Source organism: Piliocolobus tephrosceles, chromosome 14 (genome assembly GCF_002776525.5).
Source record: "Piliocolobus tephrosceles isolate RC106 chromosome 14, ASM277652v3, whole genome shotgun sequence".
Taxonomy (NCBI): Eukaryota; Metazoa; Chordata; class Mammalia; order Primates; family Cercopithecidae; genus Piliocolobus; species Piliocolobus tephrosceles.
Genome location: NC_045447.1, coordinates 73,801,969 through 73,826,717, shown reverse-complemented (window position 1 = coordinate 73,826,717; position 24,749 = coordinate 73,801,969). Strand labels below are relative to the sequence as shown.

At 37.4% G+C, this 24,749-nt stretch overlaps 1 protein-coding gene across 1 annotated transcript in view; it reads right to left on the bottom strand.

Moving 5' to 3' along the window:
- The window catches only part of PTPRD (protein tyrosine phosphatase receptor type D), a 366,160-nt gene that overhangs the window by 103,359 nt on the left and 238,052 nt on the right, over positions 1-24,749 (bottom strand). Inside the window, exons 13-19 of the mRNA XM_031934008.1 lie at positions 24,119-24,424; positions 23,034-23,227; positions 20,640-20,666; positions 16,338-16,455; positions 9,245-9,832; positions 8,707-8,804; positions 7,617-7,876 (exon numbers count right to left, since the gene is read on the bottom strand). Of these exons, the coding sequence (XP_031789868.1) occupies positions 7,617-7,876; positions 8,707-8,804; positions 9,245-9,832; positions 16,338-16,455; positions 20,640-20,666; positions 23,034-23,227; positions 24,119-24,424 (1,591 nt within the window). The remainder of the gene's footprint in view (positions 1-7,616; positions 7,877-8,706; positions 8,805-9,244; positions 9,833-16,337; positions 16,456-20,639; positions 20,667-23,033; positions 23,228-24,118; positions 24,425-24,749) is intronic.

The following is a 24,749-nucleotide window of genomic DNA, read 5'->3' as shown; positions in this document are numbered from 1 at the left end:
TGGCTCTCAGGAATTAACATCTCTCCTAAGTCAGGCAGTCAAAAATATTTGGCAGTTCTTCTCCATCAGAATTTTCAACTCTCAGTCTCATCAAGCTTTTTCTCCTTTCTTCAAATCAGCAATGGCATGCCCAAATAGAGTTTCTAGAAAACATAACTGCTTATTGCAAACATTCTTTTCTTTACTGGCCTACTTGTGACCCTTGTTCTAATCTCACAGGACATAAGGAAGATAAGATGATTCAGATATTAGAAGTGAAATGGGCAGCTAATATGTGCCCTATAAATTCATATCAACCAAATCATATGAGCTGAAAGAACTTGCTTGAAATGAAAAAAAAAAAAAAAGAAATAAATTGCTTTTGGAGCTAGCTTTATTTTTGGGAAAAATTAAACTCAACATTCTGCTTTGCCTGTCTGCCTCAAGCCTGGAATTTAGACTCAAAACAGCTTTTCAACATAGACTTTAACTATTAAAGTAATAGAAAAATAAATAACTTCAGAATCAATATATCTGGAAAGCCCTTGACTACTTATAAAGTAAGCTGTGTTTTCCCAGTCTATTAGATTTAATTAGATAAGTTAAATCTAACCTTCAGAGTTTTAATTATAGTAAGTAAAGTTTGACTAATTTCATTTAACATGTTATCATCAAGGGGCTCAGTTCCCCATAATTATATGGGAAGGCAAGCTCTGGTCTTTGTGGCAGTCCCACTTCGAATTCAGTCAGGCTTTTTGTATTAGTCTGTATTAGCATTCTCAAACATGTTAATTAACTGGGAGGTGAAAAATCCATCTAGGAGTTTAATGATGAATGTCATTCCTTGCATAGGCCTCCTGCTTTACCTCTCCTTAAATTCTCATGGTAACCCACTGACTTTATTGCTTCATGACACTAAACACACACTTCCGTGATCTGTACCCAAGCATATATGCCAGGTCACTCCTAGTTCTAAGGTTTCTATGGGGCAGTCCTGTTTATGTCTACTTCTTTTGGAGTTTTAATCAGTTATCAATTGACCTGAAAAAAAAAAAGTCCTATTTTGACCAATAAACTTAGGGTCACAGAGGCAGGGCCTGTGGTTCAGAATGTGGGCTCTGGAGCCAGGCTGCCTGAATTCAAGTCTTTCCTCTCTGGTTTTGTGTTGTGGGCTAGGGCAAGTCAGTCTATATTTGTGTTCCTCGGCTATAAAATGAGGGGCACCCCTCCTGTGACGATTACATTAGTTAGTGTGTGTAACGTCCTTTGCACAGCACCTAGTTTGCCCTCTGTTTGTATTAACTACTACTAGTATCAGCTGTATGATCTTGGCCAGGACACTTAGTACCATTGGGCCTCATTTTCCCCATATGTAAATTAGAGGAAGAATATCTACCTCACAGGGTTATTGTGAGTCTTAAATGAAACCTAATATCCTCAGTAAATTGCAAAGTAGTATATAAATTTAAGCCTTTACTACTTTTAACTCACAAACACATGATTAATTACTCTTCATTAAGCTGCTAATAGTGGAACACAAATCTTATGAAGCAACACTGTAAGCCATGCTTCCATAACAATCTTCTTGTATAAAAGAAAAAGTTGAGAACAAATAAGTAAGACCAAAGAAATTTAAAATTTCATAAAATACCCTTATTCTTCATTTCCACTTTTTATAAACATAAAATGGTTGTTATAAAATTAGTTTACACTGAGTACCTTCTGGTAGTTTTTTCTCTTAGTATAATCTATGTTGTGCATTTTTTAAATATCCAGGGTAAAATTCTGCTCTATGAAGTCACAGAAGTTCCCTATGTCATTACAACTTGCTTCTGAACAACAGCAGCACTGCTAGATCTGACTGGCATTCTGCTCCCCAAATCTATTTAAATAGAAGGTTTAAGCACCACAGAATTCCTGATACCAGAATTTGCAGCATCCTTAAGGCTGTTACAAAATAAATTTAGCCTTTCTGTGAGGGAACTCTCCTAATTTGGCACACAAAAAATATAAAAACCAAGTATGAAAGTAAAGAGATATTAAATTAACTAGAAATCATTAAAGACTTTTGTTTTTAGGTGGTAAGGAGTTAAGGAGTAGGGGCCAAGACCTCCTGATTAACTTGGCCAGAAATGAAAGCACGGTTTCTGTTGGTCAACAGAACAGGTGTCAATCACCAAAACTGCACTTTGCTTGAAAACAAATAGGAAGCATTTTTCTGGATAGCTTTCATCTAAATAAAAGTTAGCAACCTGCCCACAGTTCTAGAACGAGTTCTGTTTCTTCCTCACATTTTTCTCACAGAATACTGAATAAAAAGCTACAACCTTTGCTAATTTCTAAACTTGCCAACCACTGCAAGTGACACAGCCCGGCACAGAGCTTCTTGTAATACCTGACCGCGCTACATTAACCAATCTAGAAAACAGGAACAGTAACCTTATAGTACTATCCCTTTAAGAATTCCACTAAATAGAAATCATCTAAGGCTTTTCACTAAAAGATTTGCTTTTCATTTTCTATTTCTTTGATACTTTTCCCACTCAAGTACTTTCCTGGTTTAGTCTTTCACTCATTTCTTCCCCAAAGTGGCTGTAATATATTTCTGAGGATCTTTAATTCATTTCTAGAAAACAAAAAAATGTCCATAATGGTTGGCTTTCTTTTTCTGTTTCATAGTGGTCTCATTTCTGTGATGTCAAGTTTTATACCTTTTTCCTGACTCCCATTTCAAATATAGAAGGGGAAAGTACATAAATAAAACAAAACCAAAAAAAATTGAACAAGATAAAAAAGAAAAAAAAAAAAACTGACAAAGGTAGAAAACATTCTGCAATATTCACAACTCCTTCAGAAATTGGAAAATGAAACTAAAGTTTACCACTAATGGACTAAAAGTGCCAATTTCCAGTAATAGCTAACACATTTTATCAAGATAATTTGGTGAACAGCCTCTTAAAGGTCATTTTTTTATATAAATAAAAGAAAGTATTGAAAACTAAATTAATAGTAAATGCTGAAGAATATACTACACTATTTTCCTCTCTCAACTGCTCTTTTCTTGAAGAGACATGCATGATTTTTAATGGAATGAATTTACAGTCTATGTTTTCCCTGTTCTTTCATTATTTGTAACTTTTTCACCTTTCTTAAATGTTTCTTATGCTATCAGACTCAGATTAGATATGATCACCTTCAGGAGGCCTCCCCTCCCAAGTTGGGCTAAATTCCAAGTCGGGGTAAAACTTGATATTTATGTTTTCACAATACCTGGAAGTATTCATCCTATTATATTCACATTATCTAGTTTCTGAATCTATTCTCTTATTATCAGGTAGGACTTTAATCTCAGTCATTTTCCTATTCCAAAAATAGCACTGACAAAACAGTGTGTATAGAATATGTATTTGTTGGATGCCAGCAGGAAAGTTTTAAGAGGCAGACAAGTACAATGTGGTCAAATAACAATTGCTAGTCTTTCTCTTGCCTCTACACCATCAGAGACGCTGTATCCTGTGAGTGAACGGCTGTCTTCCTACTCCTACTCCCATGGCCCAGCTAACTTCCTGTCACTTTTTAAGCCTCAGCTTAAAAAGCCTCAGTTGTCACTTTCTCTAGGATTGTTGAACTAATAAGCTGGAGTTAGGAGCCTCATCTACAGCCTCCCTTATCTATCTAATTTTCTCTATTATAGGACTCTGCTTCAGTGAACTCTTTGCTTGTCCAAATTGTCCAATTAACTATGTTGTATGAGAACAATGAGAAAGAACACACCGTCACTACTGAATCCCTGAAACATTAACATTGACTGCTACCAGGGTAGATGATCAAGAAGTAACTGATATACATATTAAATATGTACAGCTTCTTTTTTTTTTTTTTTTTTTTTTTTTTTGAGGCAGAGTCTCGCTCTATCGCCCGGACTGGAGTGCAGTGGCCAGATCTCAGCTCACTGCAAGCTCCGCCTCCCGGGTTTACACCATTCTCCTGCCTCAGCCTCCGGAGTAGCTGGGACTACAGGCTCCCGCCACCTCGCCCGGCTAGTTTTTGTATTTTTAGTAGAGACGGGGTTTCACCGTGTTAGCCAGGATGGTCTCGATCTCCTGACCTCGTGATCCGCCCATCTCAGCCTCCCAAAGTGCTGGGATTACAGGCTTGAGCCACCGCGCACGGCACAGCTTCTTACATATCAATTATATTTCAATGAAGTGATTTTAAAAATTCATAAATATCCTTTATCTGTCAAGATCAATTTTAATAAACATTCAGAATGAATACACAAATCAATGAATATAATCCCACTGTCATACTGAAATTTGTTGGGATAAAAATTACACACATACTCAATTCTCATCTTCAGATTTCTGGATTATAGAAAAAGAAGGGCCGGGCGCCGTGGCTCACGCCTGTCATCCCAGCACTTTGGGAGGCTGAGGTGGGTGGATCATCAGGTCAGGAGATCGAGACCAACCTGGCTAACATGGTGAAATCACGTTTCTACTAAAAATACAAAAAAAATTAGCCTGGCGTGGTGGTGGGCTCCTGTGGTTGCAGCTAGTCGAGAGGCTGAGACAGGAGAATGACGTGAACCCAGGAGGCAGAGTTGGCAGTGAGCAGAGATGGGGCCACTGCACTCCAGACTGGGCGACAGAATGAGACTCCATCTCAACCAAAAAAAAAAAAAAAAAGAAAGAAAGAAAAATAAGAGTAGACAAATGTGAAGACTTTATTTTACACTGAATTTATTTTAGGAATAGTCTTTTAGAAATTCTTTTCACTGAATTTATTTCAGTAATAATCTTTTAGAAATTCTTTTCACTGATTTCAGTAATAATCTCTTTGAAATTTTGTCACCTAGTTGAAATTCATCAATTATTTTATCAAATAAACAATAATTGAAAGTTTACTCAGGAAAGGTTGTTTTAGATGTGTATCATGTCTGAATTTATTAATTATACCTAAATTACACAAATTATACTATTTTAAAACTTCTTATTTCTGATTGTATTTTTTAATACCTGATTTTCTCAGCCGTCTGCTTTAAGTTTTCTGGAGTTTGGGGAGTTTTTGACCACTTTTTGAATTTTTCTCCTTCTAGAAAATCCCTTTGCCATGCTGCTCTGGCTCAGTTCTCCTCTTAGATTTCCAACAATCCCCCTCTGTGTCCTCTACTGGCTCTCTTCTTCCTATTAACTGAGACCTTTCTTTTAGTCTTTTGCTCCACATTTTCCCCTCATTGCTTCAATAATTCTGTCTTCTTCCATGAAACCCTTGCTATTTAGTTAACAACATCTAAATGTATATCTATAATCTGGTTTTCTTTTTCTTTTCTTTTTTTTTTTGGGGGGGGGGGGACGGAGTATAGCTCTGTCGCCCAGGCTGAAGTGCAGTGGAACAATCTTGGCTCACTGTAACCTCCGCCTCCCAGGTTCAAGCAATTCTCCTGCCTCAGCCTCCTGAGTAGTTGGGATTACAGGCGTGTGCCACCATGCCCGGCTAATTTTTGTATTTTTAGTAGAGATGGGGTTTCGCCATTTTGGTCAGGCTGGTCTCGAACTCCTGACCTTGTGATCTGCCCACCTCAGCCTCCCAAAGTGCAGGGATTACGGGCGTGAGCCACCATGCCTGGCCATCTTTAACCTTAGTAACTTCTCTAAGCCCACATTTCTAACTAGGTATTTCACTGATATTTCATATTAATACACCCAACGTTAAACTCATTTACTTCTGAATGTTTTTATCCTTTAGGATGACAGCATCATTCATGTCATCTAAGCTCAGACCTCAGAGCCATATTTTACTGCCTTGATCTCATCATTAAAGCAGCTAATTTATGCTGTACTACTACTCTAGTGTATCTCATGTCTGCCTCTGCATCCTATTTCCATCATCATCACCTTCCTTTAGAATCTTGTTATTTGCCTAGAGTCAACTAACTATGTGACCACTTCCCAACAATTTTCTCTACCACTATCTCTATGGTGCTCCAGTCTCTCCAACTTCCAACAATATATGAGCTATGGATAAATGCCTCTCTGCTTGACCTTCAAACCTGACATAGCAAGTTTCATCTAAACTTGAGGATGTGAGATACAAGAAATGACAAAGGATTTATTCTTATTCCAAACAGGTAGCACAACAGATGCTCAACAAATATTTCCTAAAATGGAATTTTATTATGTATTACAGAAATGTGATCATGCCACTCTCCCGTATAAAGAGCTTTAATGGTTTCCCATTGTCTAGAGGATATAGTTTTCACTTCAGGGTTTACCCTTGGCTCTTGTATGCCTCCTTCTTCCTTCTCTCGTCACTTGTGGCCAGGCACTCTGGGATCCAGCCGTATGGCACCACTGGGTGCCTTTAGTAATGGGCCTATGCACATACCACTCCCTTTGCAAATAGTCTCTCTTTTATTATTTGTATGCTCCTATTTATCCCTTAAGATTAAGGGATCAGAAACCTCCTTGACCCATTCTGAATCAGCTGCTCTTAAGATAAAGCATAATTCTGTCATTAACGCTTACTATATCTGTCTGTTTCTCTGTATCTCTCTCACTCTATGGTAAGGTCTTCCAAGTCAGGAATCCATCTTTTTTAATTCCCCAGGGTCCACCACAGTACTTGTGGTTCATACATTTTGGTGAAAATACTTTTTTCTTCTACTAGTTATGCGACCAACTAGCTATATGTCCTTGGACAAACTAATTGACCAGATTTAATTTCCACTTCAGGCCTATTGGCCTCTATGCTGTGCTACATTCGAACCAGATCACTTGAATTTTCTAATATTTATATTTTTTTCCAATGTCATTCTTAACTTTAACTTGTTGGAATTTTTCCTATTTGTAATACATCAGTGTCATACACCATCATCTAATTTCATCCAATATTTTTTTCAGCCTTATAGTACTTTGTGAGACTTCTTCATAATTAGAAAAATATTTTGCCAAATATTAGAGTTAATCACCTATTCACCTTATTCCATAAACTATGACATAAAATGCTTTGCAGTAGCCCGGCGCAGTGGCTCACGCCTGTAATCCTAGCACTTTGGGAGGCCGAGGTGGGCAGGTGACGAGGTCAGGAGATTGAGACCACCCTGGCTAACATAGTGAAATGCTGTCTCTACTGAAAATACAAAAAATTAGCCGGGCATGGTGGCAGGCGCCTGTAATCCCAGCTACTCGGGAGGCTGAGGCAGGGGAATCACTTGAATCCAGGAGGCAGAGCTTGCACTAAGCTGAGATTGCACCACTGCACTCCAGCCTGGTTGACAGGGCAAGACTCTGTCTCAAAAAAACAAAAACAAACAAACAAAAAGCTCTGTAGTAAGAACCATGTTCTATATGTTTTGTGTTTCTCCTAAATAACATTGTCCCTGCAACACAGATTAAAAACTCAGCGTTAAATGAACGAAAATCTGTGTTACAATGAATACTAGGACACATTGTAACAGACCTCGGATAGCAAAACTGGGAGTCTGAGCAGAAGAATCTTCCACTACATTAAGTAATATCTTCTTTTATGACCTCTATAATTTTGAGACATAATGTTCTTATTTACCAATAATTCATTTATTCAATGAATTGAATAAATTCAATTTACCTTCAGCCCTAACCCTTCAATCAACTTACTTTATATTCTCATTTGCAGGTACTTCAGGCAGTTGCACAGTAATCATGCCATCCAAGTTGGTCTTCCCAATGAAGGCAGGCTTGGTACGTAATACATCTGGTGCAGTCTTTGCTGTGACCCTGTGCTGCAGCCCACCAGCACTGTTTCCACGATTTGTCAGCACGAATGAATATGACTTCTCAGGCTTCAGGTTGACAATTAACTTCTGTGTGGCTCGGCCATCTACTTCTTCTACCATTTTCCCATCATCATAAAGAATCTAAAGAGATAAAACCAATCAAAAAAATGTGATGATCAGATAGGCAAAATATATTTTCTAAACCAATGTGCCCTTGCTTATGGAAAATGTATATATAGTCAATTCTAATTTTAGGTGACTTCTAAGCCCATGAGTGGTCATAATTCTGGAGATCACATCAATTTTCCTGTCATTTCCTAGTGTGTCATGATAAAATGTTTCCAAGTCTATCAAAAATATACAAAGATATATATATATATAAACTTACCAATATTAGACCTCTCAGTTGTATTTGATCTCAGTGGAATATGTACAGAAAAGCTCTATGTTTCAATGTATTATCAATACTGCTAACTTTCTAAAGGTTTTGGTTCTTCTTTCTAAATATATTTTTACTTTCCAAAATGTTTCTCTATTTCTTATTTCATAAATATGCACTTACTAACATCTCTTAATGGCAAGTCAGAGTTTAAAATGTGCCAACAATACAAGCCAGCGAATAAATTCAGAAACCCCCAGGGTATTTTAATATAAATAGGTAGAAACCATGTACATTTCATTCTCTGGCTGAAAAACAAAAGCACTAGCTTAGATGTAAAAAGTTCAAGTTCAAAGTAGTAGGTGACTTACAAGTGATGCCAGCCCTGGGTTTAAGCTCCTGCTCTCTCTTTAGAGTGAAAAGAACACACTTGCAAAGCGCCCAACGATCTCCCATGTGAAAGTCACAAACAAGAACAGCAAGGACATGTGGCCAAAATGAAGTGGTCTGCTTGTGGTGCAAATAACTTACCCAGATAAACGGTCCCCTCTACTTTTATCTGTGATTTCTTACTAATGAGAAAACAACTTACTTTGAAAGGCATGGCAGAGTTATAATTCTCTGGAATCTCCCAAGACAGCAACACGGAAGTCTTCATTACTGCTTTGACATGAAAATTTTTTGCAAACACTGCTGGAAAAGGAAAAACAGTGTATTTAAACTATTCTTAAAACAGATGACCTGTCCTTTCCACCATGGACCACAGGCCTTATGCTAGATGCTGTCTGCTTTGATCAGAGAGAGAGAAGTATGATTTTCCTACCTGTTTAGAGCATTCATTTTAATACCCCAGTCTCATAAAGATCTTTCCTTTCTCTCCAATTCAGCCAACTATATTTTGTGTTTTCCTTACCTGAGGACATTGGGGTGCTGTCAGCCAGACTTGCTTGACATTCTATAACTGAAATCTAAGGCATCCAAGACGTAGTAAGTTTTACATACTTTACCTTTTAGTTTTTGCTGAACCTATTAATATGAATGGGCTGATCAGTTATCATAGCTTCAAAATACTGATTTCCAAAGACTGATATTCCTTTAAAGGAGGAAGGCCGTAAGCAGACAAATCCTACCTTGATCCACAGGCAGTGTCCTGAACTGGACACTGGGACTATACGGCCCGGGCCCTTTGCTCGTATGAGCACGTACTTTTACATCGTATGTGGTATCTGGTTTTAAGCCAGTGAGTGTCATAGTGGTGTCAGCTGGAACAATAAGCTGCTCCATTGGAAGAAGGGGGATGTTGATGTCCCTATAAAGAAGGGTATATTTGGTGATAATGCCATTTCTCTCTGCCAGGACAGGTGGTTGCCAAGACAACTGGACGGAGGTTGAAGTAGTGCTTTCTGAGTGAAGGTTTTGAGGGAATCCAGTTGGTACTTCTTCTGGAATGGAAATTTCCTTCACCATCTCCTCCCCAAAGCCCACTTTGTTTCTGGCTGAGAGCCTAAAGACATATGATGCTCCTTTGTGGATGTCTGTAGCTGTAAAGTGATCTTCTTTTTCAGAGAACTCGAGAGTAGTAAGTGGCTCCATATCCTTGCGGCCAAATTTTAGACGGTAGCCCTGAAGAGGTCCGAATGTGTCCACAGGAGGGTGCCACTGAATGAGAGCAGTATTCATCTGAGTGTGGTTAATCACAAGCCGAGGTTTCCCTGGAACTGGAGCACATGGGATGGAGTGGTAAGACCAATCAATGTGAATGTCCACATTTCAGTCATTGCCAAATGAGGGAGTTCCACTCTACTGGTATTCCCATTTTCTTACTTACCCAAACAAAACAAAACAAAACAAAACAAAAAAGGCAATGTTTGACCTACATACCTTTGTGGAAATACGCTCCTTGTCTTACTTTATTAAAGTAGGCTGAGATACCAGAATTTGATAACGGACACAAACAGAAATTATCATTGAAACAACAGCTTAAGGGAATTTTTTTTGATACCTGCGCATTTTAAACCTTCACACATAAAGGTTCATATCAAAGAAAAATTAATTTGAGCAAAGATCAGCCAATTAGATATCACTAATAAGAGTAACTATAATGATTATTTATTCATTGAGTATGTGCAATGTACCGGCGCCATGCTAAGCGCATTGCATATAGTATTCACAATTGGTTTACATTCCTGACTCCTCACTACATTCTTGGATTAGTTATTATTATCTCTATCTTCTATAATGAGAAAATGAGGCCCAGAGAGGTAGAAAACGGTCCGAGGCCAGCGAGTAACAAGTGAGAAAGCTACAAGGCAAAACCCAACTCTGTCTGAGTCAATTGCTTAAATGCTTAATTGTGCTGTTATGTTGCTTAAAACTTAAACAAAATATGAAATAATATCACACTGACTTACTATGAATCTAATTTGCACTTTCTGTCTAACTTTACTATCCACATCATTCATCTTCATCAAGTTCTTCATCTGTGAAATGGGAATTACATTAAGATCTACTTTATATTGTTCTTGTGAATAATAAATGAGGAAATTCATGTAAAGTCTTAGCATGAGGTTCTGCATTCTATTAATATTAATCAATTATTAACAATCCAAATATTAAACTTTTTATGGTGAAGGGCTAGCTTCCAATGAGTACAGAATTTATTTACCTTTTACGTTAGAAATGTGAAAAGTTCTAATCTACTCATTCAATGCATTATTATATCTGTATTTATTTTTAATGGAGAGCAATTATTCCTGGAATCCACAGCAAAAGACATTGAGGGAGGATCATCAGAATCAAAACTAAACCAAGTTAACAGAAAGAAGAAGAAAGGCCAAGTATGGTGGCTCATGTCTGTAAACCCCGTAGTTTGGGAGCTGAGGTGGCAGGACTGCTTGAGCCAAAGAGTTCAAAACCAGCGGCTGGGTGCAGTGGCTCATGCCTGTAGTCTCAGGACTTTGGGAGGCAGAGGCGGGTGGATCACTTGAGGTTGGGAGTTTGAGACCAGCCTGACCAACACGGAGAAACCCCGTCTCTACTAAAAACATAAAAATAGCCGGGCATGGTGGCGCATGCCTGTCATCCCAGCTACTCAGGAGGCTGAGGCAGGAGCATCACTTGAACCTGGGAGGCAGAAGCTGCAGTGAGCCGAGATTGTGCCACTGCACTCCAGTCTGGGCAACAAGAGCAAAACTCCATCTCAAAAACAAACAAATAAACAAACAAACAAACAGCCTGAAAACAGCTTGGCAACATAGCAAGACTCATCTCTATGGAAGAAAAAAAAAAAAGGCATGGTGTCACATGTCTGTAGTCTTAGCTACGCAGGGGGCTGAGGTGGGAGAACTGCTTGAGCCAAGAGTTTCAGGCTACAGTGAGCTATTGATCACACCACTGCTGCACAGCCTAAGTGACAGTGAAACTGTGTGTCAAAATTATGAACGCGAAGAAAAAGAAAGATGGTAGGAAAGGAGGAAAGCTTACAGTAATGGGAGACAGGTGACAAAAAATCATACCATAGGGATATAGATTAAGGTAAAATAAAATCACTAAAAAAGATTATGAGACAATATATAGAATATTAACCTCAGAGATGGACTGATTAGCCTCTTCATTTTGTATTTCAGAAAGTGAGACCAGGTGGAGATGTGCTCTGCTCTCAGAAATAACATTAAGATATTTACTTCCTTAACCAATGGAGCAACAGTTTTGTTTCACATGCTGGGAAGATTCATAGCACGCTTATGTAACTCAGCTAACCCACAATGTATGAGAATAATACTCTCTAAAGTTTTTAGATAAACAATTACCCAATAATGTGTGTTGTGTTATATATGTAAAACGTGTGTGTTGCATTGCATATATAAAACACGTGTGTTGAAGGTAGGCCCAGGAACCACATCATTGTGTACTCACTGTGTTCCTCAGGAAAAACGCATCCAGAGATCTTAACAATCAACTAACCCTCTCAGAACACAATCCATCCATAAGTTGGAGACTGTGTGAACTATTCCATTTGCTTTTAATGTATTTACAATTATCTTAATTTTAAAATAGTACTTTAAGGTAGAGACACTGGCAGACATCTTTAATTCCCCTTTGTGTATACACAGCATTTACACGATTTGTTCATGAAAATGTCAGTGATGGTCTCTAGGATTAAACATCTGAGTCTCTGCTGTGAAAAATCCATGGTGAAATAGAGCTTTCAGCAGAGAATACAGCCCTCATATGAAACTCAGTTGAAACAAGTGGGTGGAAACACAACTATTAATTCTCAACATTCTCCAGGACAACAGATTAAAAATATTTATTAAAATTTTTTGAAATTCTAGTTCCAATGAACTGCATAATAATATATACACTGTGTATCCTGTTTCTGTAAGATGCATGTAAAGCTAGGATAAATAAAAATAATTTCTTGATATACCACAAATATAGATTGCATTCTAATATTTGTCATTTATGAGCATGTTCTTATTAACTGATGCTTCACTTTATAATACTGCTGTAGTACACATTTGGGGAAATATAATGGGCTGGCAAAGTCTAGGAAAAAACCCACTGACTTTGTAAATGTATATATTTATTCTTCTGTGGGAGTCAAAGCTTAGGATGGAATAATCTCTTTTGCTTTCGATGTTGGCAAGACCTTTCTTATTCTGGGACAGAAAGGCTTGTCAGCTTGGAATCACAAGATCAAAGTAATGACCTAGCAATAAGAACGTTAGCTCTGACCTACTGGCTTCCCCTGCTGTACACAAGGATCTCAGTCTGCTCTCTATTGCCAAACCCACAACAGTCATTCCTTCCCTGGGCAGAAATTTTACTAAGCCTGAAAACTATGAGACAACCAGCCTGGAAGTGCCATGAAGCATACAGGAAGGGCTCAGTAAAGAAATGAATGCTTGTGCAGCTTGGAGAAGAACTCCCAATTATCACCTCAGGAGAGGCTGACCCCATGAAGGGTCACACGAAGGGATGCCCAACATTTCCATAAGCATGTGAATAATAGAAATAGTAAATGCAGTTTAAATAGATTGGAGTAAGGGTTTGGGACAGTTGCGGTATTTCATCCAGGGAATCACGGATAGGATAAAAAGGGGAAAAGGAATGAGGAGAGAGTTCTATATCATTGAATACATAGTTAAAAAGAATTCTCCCAAACTCCACAGATTGGCAATGGAACTCACTGCATTCCTGGCTTCCAGAAACACTATAGGTATCAAACATTTACCAACAATTCACTTAGTGCAAATACTTGCACACTGGCACACAGGTATTTGAGTAAGGAAATAAAGACGGATACAGCAGGGTCTATGTTCTCTAACACAGGCATATTCCAGTTGGGAAAATAACGAGGTGGGATAGATTGTGCGATCTGTGGAGTCTGGCTCAGGTTTCTAATGCTTTAGGGTTATTCTGTAGACTACTTTTATGGGTCATGCCAGCTGTTGGTTCAATGGTTCTGCTCACTCCAGGACTGGAGCTTGAGGGTTGGTAAGATGAAAGGGTCTTAAATAATTACTCAGGGGAGTCAGAAGGTCACTTTTTGGCCAGGTCTTAGCGAACATATTGGAAGAAGCAGAGAAGGTCCAGCTACAAAGTAAATAACTCTAATTTATGGCATGACATATAAACTCTTCTCCCTTTTACATTTTCTTATTCTCTTACATTCTTTAAAAAATCTCTTAGGACTTCAGAATTGGTATATATGTGTGGTTGCCCTTTACTTTTTAGCAACTGCAATCATGGGCGATCAGCCGAGGTACTTAGTTGCAATGGCTCTAAACTTAGCCCCAATTTAACCTAGTACCAAAGCAACAACAATCATAATTGACTGGACTTGGGCTAATATTTCCAAATTCTCCCTGTCACAGTCATCTTTTGATTATCCTTAACATAGCTGTTCAATATAGTACTGAAATTCAGGTAAAAATATACAGAAAATGTCAAACCAATGAATTTTCTGTTTGCCTTTAACCTCAAGGCCTCAGGAGTAAACTAAATATTACAATACAGAATAATGGGAGTATTAACAAAGAAAACACAGATATTTCATAATCATTGAAACATAAAAGCCAACATTTTCTTCAGAAGCATCCTTCAAGTTATATGAATCTCCTGTAGATTAGACTTAAACTATGATCAGTACTCTTGTTTCAAAGATATGATTATTTACAGGTTCTAGAAACAAGGTATAATAAACAAACACCCCACAATCAGGAAGTTTACTATTAAAATAAAATTTCAAGAGAATTCCTGAATTCTTTGTGGGAGCTGTAACTAAATACCTTTACAATTATGATTATTAGGAGCCCACATCTGTGAGATAAATTCAGTAATTCTCCACAGTCACATAAATATACGAGGATTTTTAGTACGGTATACAGAACAAAACAAATTGATATATCCACTAATTGCTTAGGGATAAACCATGAATAGGGGCTGCTTACGCAAAGAAAAACTAGAGCTTCGCTCTTAAAGGAATTAAATTTGGATTCTTCTACTTTCTTCCCAGGTGCAGTGGGGAGGTCTTACAAAAGTAAATGTATAGGCATCTACATTGCAAGCATTTTCTATCTCAATACCAAAGCCTCTATCGATTAAGAAGGATCTAAAATAGTGAACGAAAATGCCAAAAGAATTCTATATATGAATAAGTTCTAAAATTCTAAAATGTCTACTGTATGGTAACTAAAAAGGGATGAGATGGCATTAGTGACGTTAAAATAGAAAAAATCATTCCTTTCTCTAAAATTCATATCCCTTGGCTATAAATCCTCTACTTTCTTGTCATCCTAACATGACCCTATTTAATGGGCAACAGGGGAGTGGTGCTTAATATAAGACATTTCAGAGTTATTATGGCATATTTATAAATGTAGGTGAAGGAAATGCATGTTGTTCAATTTGAGATTGAACTCTTGGTTGTTGATGTTGTAATAGAGACTGGTTCCATAGCCAGATAGTGATCATGCCATCATGCCCCTCACTGAATACGTGTCTGCTCTGCAGGGCATTAAATTAGCTTGATGTAATGGTATTTTTTAAAAAAGCCCAGAAGATTCAGCCTTGAAGGAGTTTCGCCACCTGTAATCCTGCTGCCTGAGGCAATTCCAGGTGGTAGGATGCGAGCGAGGCAAATCTTATGACATTTAGACAAAGCTGGCAGTGAGCATGGCACCCAGGAGAGCACTCAGCATCACAGCTGTTCTTTCCTTTATGCCTTTACATAGAGGTATGTTCCTAAAAAGTTGTTTGAGAAGTGATTTGGGCGGAGTAAATCAAATCATGGTTTCCATGTTCACGGGAGATTGCTATATATGAGGATTGGAGGAGCGTCCTTCTGCAATTATCTCTTAATTTACTCATTCTACAATGTTTGCTCTTCCTTCATGCTGGCTTTTCCACACAGTAACCCTAAAAAGCACTGAAGAAGCCTTATTCTTTAGAAGGGAGTAATTTTATACTATTTAGCCTTCTTACTTTTCTTCTTTTTCTTTTTTGTTTTCTATCTTTTGTTCAATTTGGCTTCTTTAGAATTCCCACAGCAGGGGGTGGGGAAGACAAAATGACAAAAGGTAGAACTGTAAGTCATGAACCCAGTTAAAGATGGCAGCTCTTCTAAGGAGATTTGTTGCCCAGGGAAGTTGTCCAGGGAAGTTGAAATTGTTGTTTGACTTCCCTGCCCAGACCCCTTCCCTCCAGACCTTCATGGGACTTGATCCTTCACATCATTTGAGTCTCAAATAATCCTTCCTCTATAAGAACTTCTCAGCCCCTAGAGGCTGCCTGATCCTTAAATGCCTATACACTTTTACTTTTCATTTTACCACTTTCTGACATTCTATTTTATACTCCTTTCGTCACTTGTTAATTATCTAGTCCTATTCAGAAAGTAAATTTCATAAGTGCAGATTCTTGTTCTGTTTTGTTGATTGCTTCATCCCCAGTGCTGGTTACAATGCCTGACACACAGAAGCTGCTCAAAGAAATACTTGTTGAATGACTGATTGAATAGTTTGGACAAATTATGCACTTGGACTATTTTTTTCCCTGATCTATTTTTTTTTTTTACCCCTGAACTGAAAACACAAAAGTTGACCATAGTCCATTTATTTCGTCTGATTTTATAATAATAAAAGCCTGCTAGAAGCTACCCATACCATTTAGAAAGTCAGTATTACTACTCAAGACACATATATGCACAGACATGATTACCTGCTCCAGTGGTGGACACCAGTTTGGGCTTGCTGCGAGCACCATCTCCTTTGGTTGTGTAGGCTGTGACCGTAAGGGAGTAGGAAGTTTCAGGCTGGAGCCCAGAAATGATCATGTCCTGAAATGACAAAACAGAATGTCACTGATTCAAAACATGCTACTAATGCCCTGGGGGAAAAACAAGGCCAGATGTCTGCCTTCATTCTGCAAATGCTCGCACATCCCTTGCAGCCATGCTAAGCCCTGGAAATTTCATGCCTGAGCTCATGCTATCGAGATCTGTTTTCATGCTGATATCGAAGGGGTGTCTTCAGGCATCTTGGGAGGTAGTTCTTAGGGTATTTATTAGTCAAAGACATTAAATCTGGAGCCAGACTTCCTGAATTCTTCAACTTTCATGTCCTTATTAGCTTGGACAGACCAAGTACGTTTACCTATCTGTGCCTCCATTTCCCGTGTGAATGTTGGAATTATAATAGGACCCCATAGGATTTTACGAGTTATATCAGGTAAACTCACAGAACTAAGCCTGACTTCTAGGAAGCATTCCATGAAACAGGGATTATTTTATGCCAACAGCTCTCCACACACATCCACTGTAACCCACAGACTGCAGATGCGGCTGATGCCAGCACAGTCTTGTTTTATCACTATGGAAGAATTTTACCAAATGGTTGTTGTTGGACCAGATACCCTGAGAGAGAATTTGCTTAGGGCTCTCTTATTGATTGATTGTATTACCGTGTTTATTGGTTATTTGTATAGGCTATGAGCAGAAATCATTATCCACTGAGGAGAATTTTCACACACATTAAAAAGCAGCCATAAAAGCAAAGAATACAACTGGACTTTAGTTTTACAGCATCACCAGTATGTGTTCAATTTCTTTGGACTTTCTAAAAATGTTAAATACCACATACTATTTACCAAAATTCTTAGTTTTCTCTTAGTCAGGGCCCAAAGTGGTGGTGGTTATAAGACCAGATGGTCTTTGATCTATTCCTTTACACTACGGGTTATGGGATTCTTTAGAGATTCTGGCTATTAACTTATTCCAGTATTTTAAGAACAAATACCAGAGCTGCATGTACACATGCGCACTGAAACACACAGACTTACACACAGAGCAATATAAAAACCCTTTCAGATTTTTGGCACAGCTGTGTTTTCAAATTGAATATGGATAAATTTAGGAAAATACACAATGTCATTGTCTTCCAAATCTAAAGACAATGTGACTGACGAGTGAATGAATTATATTGTGTGAAATACAGTAGGTTTTTTTTTTTTTTTTTTTTTTTAGCAAGGCTGTAACAGATACCATAGAGCTCAATTGTTGAAGCTGACTCTAAATATGACAGCTTCTGACAACATGCTTTCTCAAAAGAGCAGGAATATCTCATTGTGGAAATTCAAGAAGTTCAGATACCATCCTGAAGAGTCACTGGAAATTTCATTATGCCATTTAAATGGGCTATTTGGGAGAGATGTTGTATTTCCAGGACCTTGGAATGGTTTCCCTAACATTACAGAGGATAGAAAAACCAAGTAAACTACCCAAGAGCAGTATTCTAAATGACAGCAGACACACTGACTATCCCAAAAACTATGATGATTAAATGCCAATATTATTGTTTCCAAGGTTGCCCTCACATGCCACCGGAGTAATGCTGAAAAGCAGGCATGGCTAACTAGAAAAGCAGCAAGGCTTGCTTTCATCACCAAATTTTGCCGCAAGAAATTATGCACTCTGGGCTTTATATGTTTCTTATCACGAAATTAGAGTTAACCACACACATCCATTCTCTTGCCCAGGTTGTTAGAGGATAACAGACGTAACGCAATTTGAAATGCGTCAAGTACCCTGAAGTGGTATAATCTCAACCGGACACACCTCTATCTGCCATGATCATATCCTTTCTTGGATTACATTTTATTTCTTTAAGAGGTGGGTACACTTCCTTCCTTGGTTGTTTCAGTATGCTCTGTGAGGTGATGTGCCTGGTACTATGGCCATAATTCCTTATTCTCTTTGTTTCCACCTGTCCTGTCTCCACTTTGCTTCTTGTCCCTGACTGTTAAAAGTTGGCATACCTGAGGTTCTGTCACAGTCACTGGTCTACTGTTTCTCTCTAATCTTAAACAAACAAACAAACAAACAAACAAACAAACTAACTGCATTCATTTCTAAACCTTAGGTAATTATTTCTGCCTATATTCCTGATTTATTTCAGCTGTGACTTCCAATCTGCGCTCCAGTGGCATATACATTGTAAATATCTGCTGGATATTTTCCTGTGACTACCCAGTGTTACTTCAAGTTCAAATGAACTAAAACTTAAAAATCATTCCTGGAAGTAGACTCCCCCTCCTTACTTCCATATTTTAATGAATGGTAACACATTTGCAAAACTTATGAGCTATCTTTGACCTCTTTCTCTTCTTCAATTCTTGGCAAGTTTTCTGCCAATTCTTCCTTTTATTGATCCTAAGTATCACTTTTTCATTTCTACTGCCTCAACTCTGTTACATTTTTATCATTTCATGACTAAATTAGCAAAATAACTCTTTTTACCTGCTTTTCTATCTGCCACCTTTTTACTCTCTAATGTATCCACTAAGTCACTGGTTTTTAAACTGCAGGTAATGACCCATTTAGTAGGTTGTAAAATCAATTTAGTCAGTCATGACCAGAATTTAAACAAACAGAAATGAAATGGAATAAACTTGAATATTTAATGTTAGTGTTTATCATACAAAATATGGTTCTATAAAATTTGTATTTTAGTTAAACATATGTGTGCATTGAATCACGACATATAATGTATTTCTTACTGTGAGTTATAGTCAAAGAAGTTTATGGTCAAAAACGCTGCTGCACTGGCAATCCCACGAGAACTGATACCTTGGACACAGTTACAAGATTCCCAATAAGAGTCCTGTGCATTGGCAGTAAATATTCATTCAGTGAATGGAAGAATATCTTCCTGTCAGCCTTTAACTCATTTTTAAAAATTTCTCCTATATCGCTCTAATATTGAAGAGTTAAAGACTGACTGACCAGCTTTTTGGCTTGACTCTTCTGGTTTTTCCAGTATTATATTATAGTTGACCTCTTAGCTCTATTTACCACTGAGTTACTTACAGGAAGGCTTCATTTATATCAAATTGTCAGGCTCACTGTCATGTGACTATACCACATGCTCAACTGTCTCAATGACTGGTTTTGCTGTGCTCAACTTAAAAAAATATATATGTTCCACCTCCAGCTCCCCAACACACACACACACACAAACACTTTTTCACTTATTCAGTCTTTAATCATCCCTTAAATTCTCAATTGAGCTTCAGGACTTCTTTTACTATCTTGGACCACTATCTCTGAATTCATAGCGCTTACTGACACTGTCCACTAATTTATTAATGCATGGTACACTGCTGTAGGCCATATATTTTGCTGCATTTTACAAAACTTTTCAGAACTTTACTCTTCCTTAGCCACTTAGAATATAAACACTAGAAAGGCAGGTGTCACATCATGTGTCCCTTGCAGTGGCATATACATAACAGTCCCTCAATAAATAACATAGAACTTTCATTCAAATATTTTAAAAACATTCCTCCCTCAGCAAGATACTTTCTACTTCTTGGCATAATCCATTCCTCATTCAAATATGTATGGGTAAAAGTGAAGAACAGCCACTTCTAGTTAGAGTTAATCAGTGCCAGATCTGTATCTTGTTATCCACTGGATAGTGACCCTGGAGTAGGATTTATGAGCAGCCTACACCAAACAATCTGACATCTCCAGTCTGCAATGCCTTCATTTAAAGCAAGCTTGTCCCACATGCAGCCCAACACAAACTTGTAAACTTTCTTAAAACATTACGAAATTGTTTTCTTTTTTAGCTCATCAGCTGTCGTTAATGTTAGTGGATTTTATGTCTGGTCCAAGACAATTCTTCTTCTTCCAGTGTGGCCCAGAGAAGCCAAAAGACTGGACAACACCCCTGTATTTTAAAGCATGCCTCCTCTGACTGTCACAAAGCAGAGTTAGTAGCAGCCATCAAAATAAATATCACAAGCCCATGACATTTCTTACGCAGTCAATAGCACCATGCCGATTTCACAAAACAGAAACCAAAATAAAAAGTGCACCACATAGTGAAGATAACTTAAAAATAATTTGTTAGTTCATGCATCCAAGCAAACTGTGATGACAGATCACAAATAAGTGAAAGGATGTCAGAGAAAACAAGCATATATAGTCTGCTTTTGACAAAATAGTCAAAAATTACTCACATGTTCAGTAGTATCATCAAATTCCCACTGATTGAGAATAAGAAGGTTGGGAGGAAAACAAAATAAAAAGAAAAAAAATTTAAAGCCTTATACAGGCACTGTTGCCCTTCTTAGACTAAAAAAATTGAAAAAATAAACAAAGCAGTGTGTACAATAAAATTCCAGAGAATGTGTGTTTTGCTGCCACCTCCACCTCTGATTGGGAAGTCAACTTAAATATTCTTTGTTACTGTTATCGCTAAAACCAGCTAATATTCTTTAAATGTATGGTTCACTGAAACACAGCAATGAGGCACAGAAAAAGTGAATATTTCTACTCATATCCTACTCATATTTATTTTGACTTCTATCTTAAGTTACACAATTAAAAGTCACTATTCAGATTAATATCTTTCACTATATTTAACACTTATAGCTTCAATGAAGTCCTGTGAGATGTAATGAAATTTCAGTGAAGAGTCAAGGAAAATAAATGAGATGGGAAAGAAGGAAAATACACAAGAAAAATCAGCAATTAATAAAGAAAAGACAAAGAAGAAGAGGAAAAAAGACAGAGTTGACGTTTAATGCATTTGGTATTATATAATTCTGTTAACTACCAGATTTTACAATGGAAATGGGACAGAATTACTGTTCTATAATGTAAAATATCTAAGAACCAAAGGAGAACATCAAAGCACGATGGTCATATTGTTTTCTTTTCCATAATTGTAGACTTACATGATAAAACATACCGATGGTTTTATTAATTTTATAACTTTCTTTTTATAGGCACTACATAATAATTATTGACAAAAATCAAGTCAATGGCCCCTTTCCAGTGTTGAAGGGGTATTATGAAGCTCTACTGCATTTATGGAAGTGGCCTTCGGCTAGATAAGAGACTGGTGAATCCAGATCCCTTTGCTTAGAATGTTTCAAAACTGAAGAAAACATAAAGGCTTTTGAGAGTTGACTTGTATTAAGACTTCGGGGGTAAGTACTTTCCTTAGAGGCACAGAGATATTTATTGCTCTCTTTTTTTGTATTTATTTATTTATTTATTTATATTGAGACGAAGTCTTGCTCTGTTGCCAGGCTGGAGTGCAGTGGTGTGATCTTGGCTCACTGCAAACTCCACCTCCTGGGTTCAAGCAATTCTCCTGTCTCAGCCTCCCTAGTAGCTGGGACTATACAGGCATGTGCCGCCACACCTGGCTAACTTTTCTATTTTTAGTAGAGTCGGGGTTTCACCATGTTGAGCAGGATGGTCTCGATCTCTTGACCAGGGGATACGTCTGCCTTTACAGACAAGAATGGAGAACTGGGCAACCTGGTGCCACAGTTTTCAACTTGCTTCATAATCTTTCTGACTTTCACACAAAGGCATTTTCATTTGAAATAAATTTCAGATATTTTACAAACTCCATCCTTTTCCCTGCCAAGTCACCAATTTCTTGGATAATGAAAGTATTCCAATGATCATAATATCCCATCCCCATGATATCTCATCACCATTTGATACAGCAAAGGTAAGCCAGTACATGAGTCATGTACAATTTTCAGGATGGTAGTTAAAAGTTGAAATCTTCGTCTTCCTTTCAGGAAAATATATAAAACCCAAGTGAATTTATTATGGGACTATCTCTGAATCACCTCTAATTTTTGAAAAATTGTGAAAATTTTCAATGCTCTGTTTTAAACAACTAATTATAAAACCAGGTTGTGATACCATAGTTGCAAACCACTGCCCTAAGATCAATACAATTTCTCATATACTCAACTATTCATTTTCAGTACTTTTTTTTTAACCTTGGTTCAACATAAGGATCCCATTTATTCTCTAGGAAATTCTGATTTAATTTTTAACATCATTGTCACCATCTTCATTTTCTGAGACATGAAACAATGAGTTTCATCAAATATGTAATTTGATGAAGAAGTACTAAATATAATACTGAGTAACTGTACCTGAATAAAAATGTCTATTCTTCAATGGAAGAAGACATACATTTAGAAATTAGAACAACTAAGTTCCAAGTTGTTTTAGCACAGAAGAAAATAGATTCCATCAGCCAAATTGCAGTTTAGAAATCTTCTCTTTGACTCAACTAAGACAATCATTTTTTGAAGTCAGAAAGGCAAACTCAAATATGGTTGTAAAGGGCTGAATATCTGTATTTTAAGGAAAAAGTAACATGTTTTCAATTAGACTTGAGTGTCATTTCATTACAGTTCCCTTCCTCACTTGATAGTAACTCTGACTGAAAAGATCAATATACATCAATGTGTAATGAAAACTAGAATTTTGTACAGGATTTTTTAAATGTCAAAAAACTAAAATAAGGCCAAATGCAAGATATGAACTAAGACACACTTATATAAAAATCGAGATACATAACTTCAGAGGCTTACCTGTGCATCAGCCAGCATGACATCTTTCAGCATGGGCTGGCCCTTGGGCTCACCATTTTCCATCCTCACATAATGTACCTGGTATCCTCTTATCTGGCCATGCTGTTTATTGGGCACAGGTGAGCGCCATGAGACTTTAACAGATGTTGAGTTGACAGCCTCCACCTCGACTTTGCGAGGAGGACCACTAGGAACTGGAACAACATCATTGGATAAACGAAATTATAGGCACTTGTCCCACCCAATCAGAGCATTTTCTGCATTTTCTTTACTTAGATTTCTTTTTCAAAAAATGGGTAAACCCACTATGTTTCCTTTGAAGAATACGAACATTTTCAACCAATGAAAATGCTTAACCAATCTGCTCTACCTTTTAAGAAAAGATCAAAAAACATGACCGATGCAAAAAAAAAAAAAAAAATGGAAGAAAAAAAGAGTATCAGAGAAATAGAAAAACATGTAAAAAATGTACAAAAGCCAAGGAAGATGCTTTGAGGTTCAAAGCATTAAAGCACAAAGAGGTATAGCATTGAAATAATAACAAAAACTGGCTGTTGATTGTTGTGTGTTTTTTAAAGTTTTCTTTTTAAACAGCAGAATAAAAAGATTCTTGATTATATGGATTATCTTCTCTTTTTTCTCATATCAAAGGTATTCCATACAAAAGATGCCAAAAATTGAATGTTGAGCATCAATGTTTCTGAAATATGTAAGACAAAAAGGCAACAAAAAGAAGGTAGTTTTGAAAAGTTAACTTCAAAATGTAAAAGAAGTGACTACCAAAAGCCAAGAAAAACACAGAAGACTTTAGATGGAGGTACAGAGACGGGCTGGATTGCAAGACCATAGGAGCCAACAGTCCTTTTAAAGAGAAGCAAATTACTGCATTGAGATTTAAAAAAAGAAAGAAAGAAAAAAAAAAGGCCAGGCTGCAGCAAAGACAAGTCTTTGTCAAAAATACTAAAGCAACTGCAATGCTGGGTAAAAAGATGAGCAGAGAAAAAAGATTACTGTTAGCCTATTGAAAGACAGCAGACCAAGACTGTGTCAGAAGGGTGCAAACTGACGTAGCGGAGGCAACATACCATCTTCATCGGTTCGAATCAACACGGACAAGCTCTCAGGGCCAGGGCCGACATCTGTATGGGCCGTCACAGTGATCCGGTATTCAGTCCATTTTTCCAGTTGTTCCAAAAGGTATTTGGTAGTGTCCGAAGGAATTCCCAAAATCTCGTGAGGCTTGTCATCTTCCCCATCCACTGCAGTATACTTGATGGAGTATTCAGTGATAATGCCATTCTGTTTTTCCACTGGTGGAGGTTGCCAACTTACCAAAATACTAGTGGAACTTGGGCTGGTACAACTAATGTCTTGAGGAGGAGCTGACGGCTCTTATTTTGGTAGTGAGTTAAAGGAGGATTTAAGTGAAAGGACAGGAGTGGTTGAAAAAGAAAATGATAAAACAAAAGAAAAGGCAAAAATAAATAAACGAACAATAAGGACGAAACAAAAATAAGGCTATGAAACTTAAATTCTAATGACAAATTATGTACCTTGGCTTGGTAATATGAATAAACCAAAAAAATGAATTAATGACCAAAAATAATTGTTAAATAATGGGGTGGGGGGAATATGTGAAAATGAGACCTCAAGATAATGGAGCCTCAAATAAAATTACCTACCTGCGATATAAATTCTTCTTCTAAACCAATCCCT